Below are 2500 nucleotides of genomic sequence, written 5' to 3'. Positions count from 1 at the left end.
TGTGTGTGTGTGTGTGTGTGTGTGCGCGTGTGCGTGTGGTGTGTTAGTCTATGCGCGCGTGGGCATGTTTGTTTTCGTATTCATATGTGTGTGTTGACATGCATGCACACAACGTGTGCGCGCGCATGTGTGTGTGTCTGTGTGTGTGTGTGTGTGTGTGCTCGTGGCACACCTTGTTCTTGATCTTCCTGCGGATCTTCTTCAGGGCCTTCTCCTCAGCCTTGGTGAGGGGCAGCTTGGTGGGGACGGGGTAGCCCTCAGCCACCAGGGTCCGGCGCTCCTCCTCCGTGAGCAGGAGGGGACCAGAGCCCTGGAGCTTCTAGAGGGGGGGGGGGGGGGGGGGCACAGGCGCCGGTCAGTGGTCAGTCATCCTCAAATCCAATCTTAAAGCACCTATTGTATTCATATTTTCTACTCTAGCACTTTGGCTTCAGCGCTAAGTTACGCTCTTAGACTCTTGTTTAGAAAGGAGATGCACTTGTGAGTTCTGGCGAGTAGTAGTTCACTGACTTTCTGGGTTAAATGCAATTATTGTGAGTCGCAAATAAAAGTGTCTGCTAAATGACTGTAATGTACAGTAATGTCCACTAGGATCTGGGGCCAGTTGCACAAAACACCTTAAGTTAATATTATTTCCCTTCAGTTCTGACTTAAGGTTTCCTTAAAATAAAATCTGTTGCACAAACACCCTTGAGTGTTCCCCTTATGGTTTCCTTAAGATGTCCCTCAAGTATTCAAGGTTTTCTACTTATCTCGGTCTAATACTTAAGGAGTCCCTTAAAGTCTGTTAAGGTGTTGCAGAAAAGACCTTAGCAAGCAGAATAAAGGAAAAAACGGACCTCTACCCCAACCTTAGCTAAGTCATGTGGCTGCGTTTATGAACATAAACAATGGAAATCGCATCCCAAGAAGAGTGTTCGGCGACAGGGAGAACCCACTAGACACTCTTAGTGAGGAGCAACTGATATTACATTACAGATTTGATCGACAGTCCTTTTTTTTCCCTCACAGCGTCGCAGGACGTTCCAGTGTAGTGTTGTGACAGATAGCCGGTCACGTGCAAGCAAACCAATGGTCACCATGGAAACTACTGCTGTAAAATCTCTTTCCTTGTATGAAAACCCTTAATGTTTCTCCTTAGCTAAGGAAACCTTGTAAGGGATTCTGTGCAACACCCTTAAGTAATTCCCTTAACTAAGGGGAAATTAACCCTTAAGGGTCATACTTAAGGGGAAAACTTAAGATGTTTTGTGCAACTGGCCCTTTATGATAAGTCCCCCAAAAGAGGGTCGACCAAGGGGCGGGGCCGTCAGCTGCGTCGCCCTGACCCGGGCAGGTCCGCACCCCGCCTGCCCCCTGGGGGCGTTTGATGTTTGGACTTGGTGTGTGTGTGCTTACGTGTGGGGCGGTGAGCAGCGGGGAGTTGGAGAGGGAGGAGGAGGCGGGGCCCCGGGTTGGCGGCGGCGGCGCGGGGCTGTGGGGGGAGGGGGGGCAGGAGAGGCCTGGTGGGGCGTGGACCGGGCTCTGACTGCCCTCCGAGTCGCTGCCGTGGGAACTGGGCGGGGTGGGCGGCATCTGTAGGGACTCCAGGCCTGCGGGACACACACACACACACACACACACACACACACACACACTGTAAATATTTGTCAGAGTGTTTGCCGTGTTGATCTCACTTGAGTGATTAGATTACTGCCCGCCGCATGCAGTTAACACCAGCAGCCAGCAGGTGTCCTCAGAGCAACAAAACTCTGGTCTACCCCTGAAGATCAGTGAGAGAGAGAGACACACACACACAGAAAGAGAGACAGACATACAGAGAGAGAAAGAGAGAGGGAAAGAAAGAGAGAGAGAGAGAGAGAGAGAGAGGCAGTGCAGAGGTATGACTGGCTTCTGTTCTGACCTTTGGGAGACAGGTTGAGGAACTGGTCGACCTCGTGCGGCTCGAGTTTGATCTGAGGAATGAGGCTCTCGCCTCCTGCTTTCATCTAGCCAATCAGAGAGAGGATATAGACATTAGACACACACACACACACACACACACACACAACACAACACACACACGGCAATAATATAATATCACACAACTGTGCTATGTGTGTGGGGAGGGAATGTGTAGAATGGAATGATAAAGTGTTTCAGTGTTTGTGTTTGTTATAAGTAAGTTTGTTTGTGAAGTATAGATACGTGTGTGTGTGTGCGTGTGTGTGTGATTCAGATGCAGTATTGTGAGCCCAGCTCCACTCGGCCCCTGTCCTCACCTTGCTGGCTCTGCCCTGTGTAGGGGGCTGGGGGCTGGCGAGCTTGGGGGCCGGGGCCGGGGTCGGGGGGCCCTCGGGGGCCAGGGAGAGGCTGAGGGTGGGCAGCAGGACCGGGGGGTCACACAGGAGCCCCTCCATGGGCTGCTCCTGCTCCATGGGCCACTCCGAGTCCACATCAGACTCACCTGGGGAGGGGGGAGGGGCTTAAAACATTAGAGCCATACCAGGAATGACCGACA

The 2500-nt window shown here is 52.2% G+C and overlaps 1 protein-coding gene across 1 annotated transcript in view; it reads right to left on the bottom strand.

The window, feature by feature from the left end:
• Positions 1-2500, bottom strand: part of creb3l2 (cAMP responsive element binding protein 3-like 2) — a 25142-nt gene that overhangs the window by 5297 nt on the left and 17345 nt on the right. Inside the window, exons 3-6 of the mRNA XM_084447510.1 lie at positions 2262-2446; positions 1904-1988; positions 1399-1592; positions 173-319 (exon numbers count right to left, since the gene is read on the bottom strand). Coding sequence (XP_084303636.1) covers positions 173-319; positions 1399-1592; positions 1904-1988; positions 2262-2446 — 611 coding nt within the window. The remainder of the gene's footprint in view (positions 1-172; positions 320-1398; positions 1593-1903; positions 1989-2261; positions 2447-2500) is intronic.

Source organism: Borostomias antarcticus, assembly GCF_949987555.1.
Source record: "Borostomias antarcticus genome assembly, chromosome: 13".
NCBI classification, from domain to species: domain Eukaryota; kingdom Metazoa; phylum Chordata; class Actinopteri; order Stomiiformes; family Stomiidae; genus Borostomias; species Borostomias antarcticus.
Note: the sequence above shows the minus strand (reverse complement) of the source record. Positions and strands in the feature narration are given on the sequence as shown.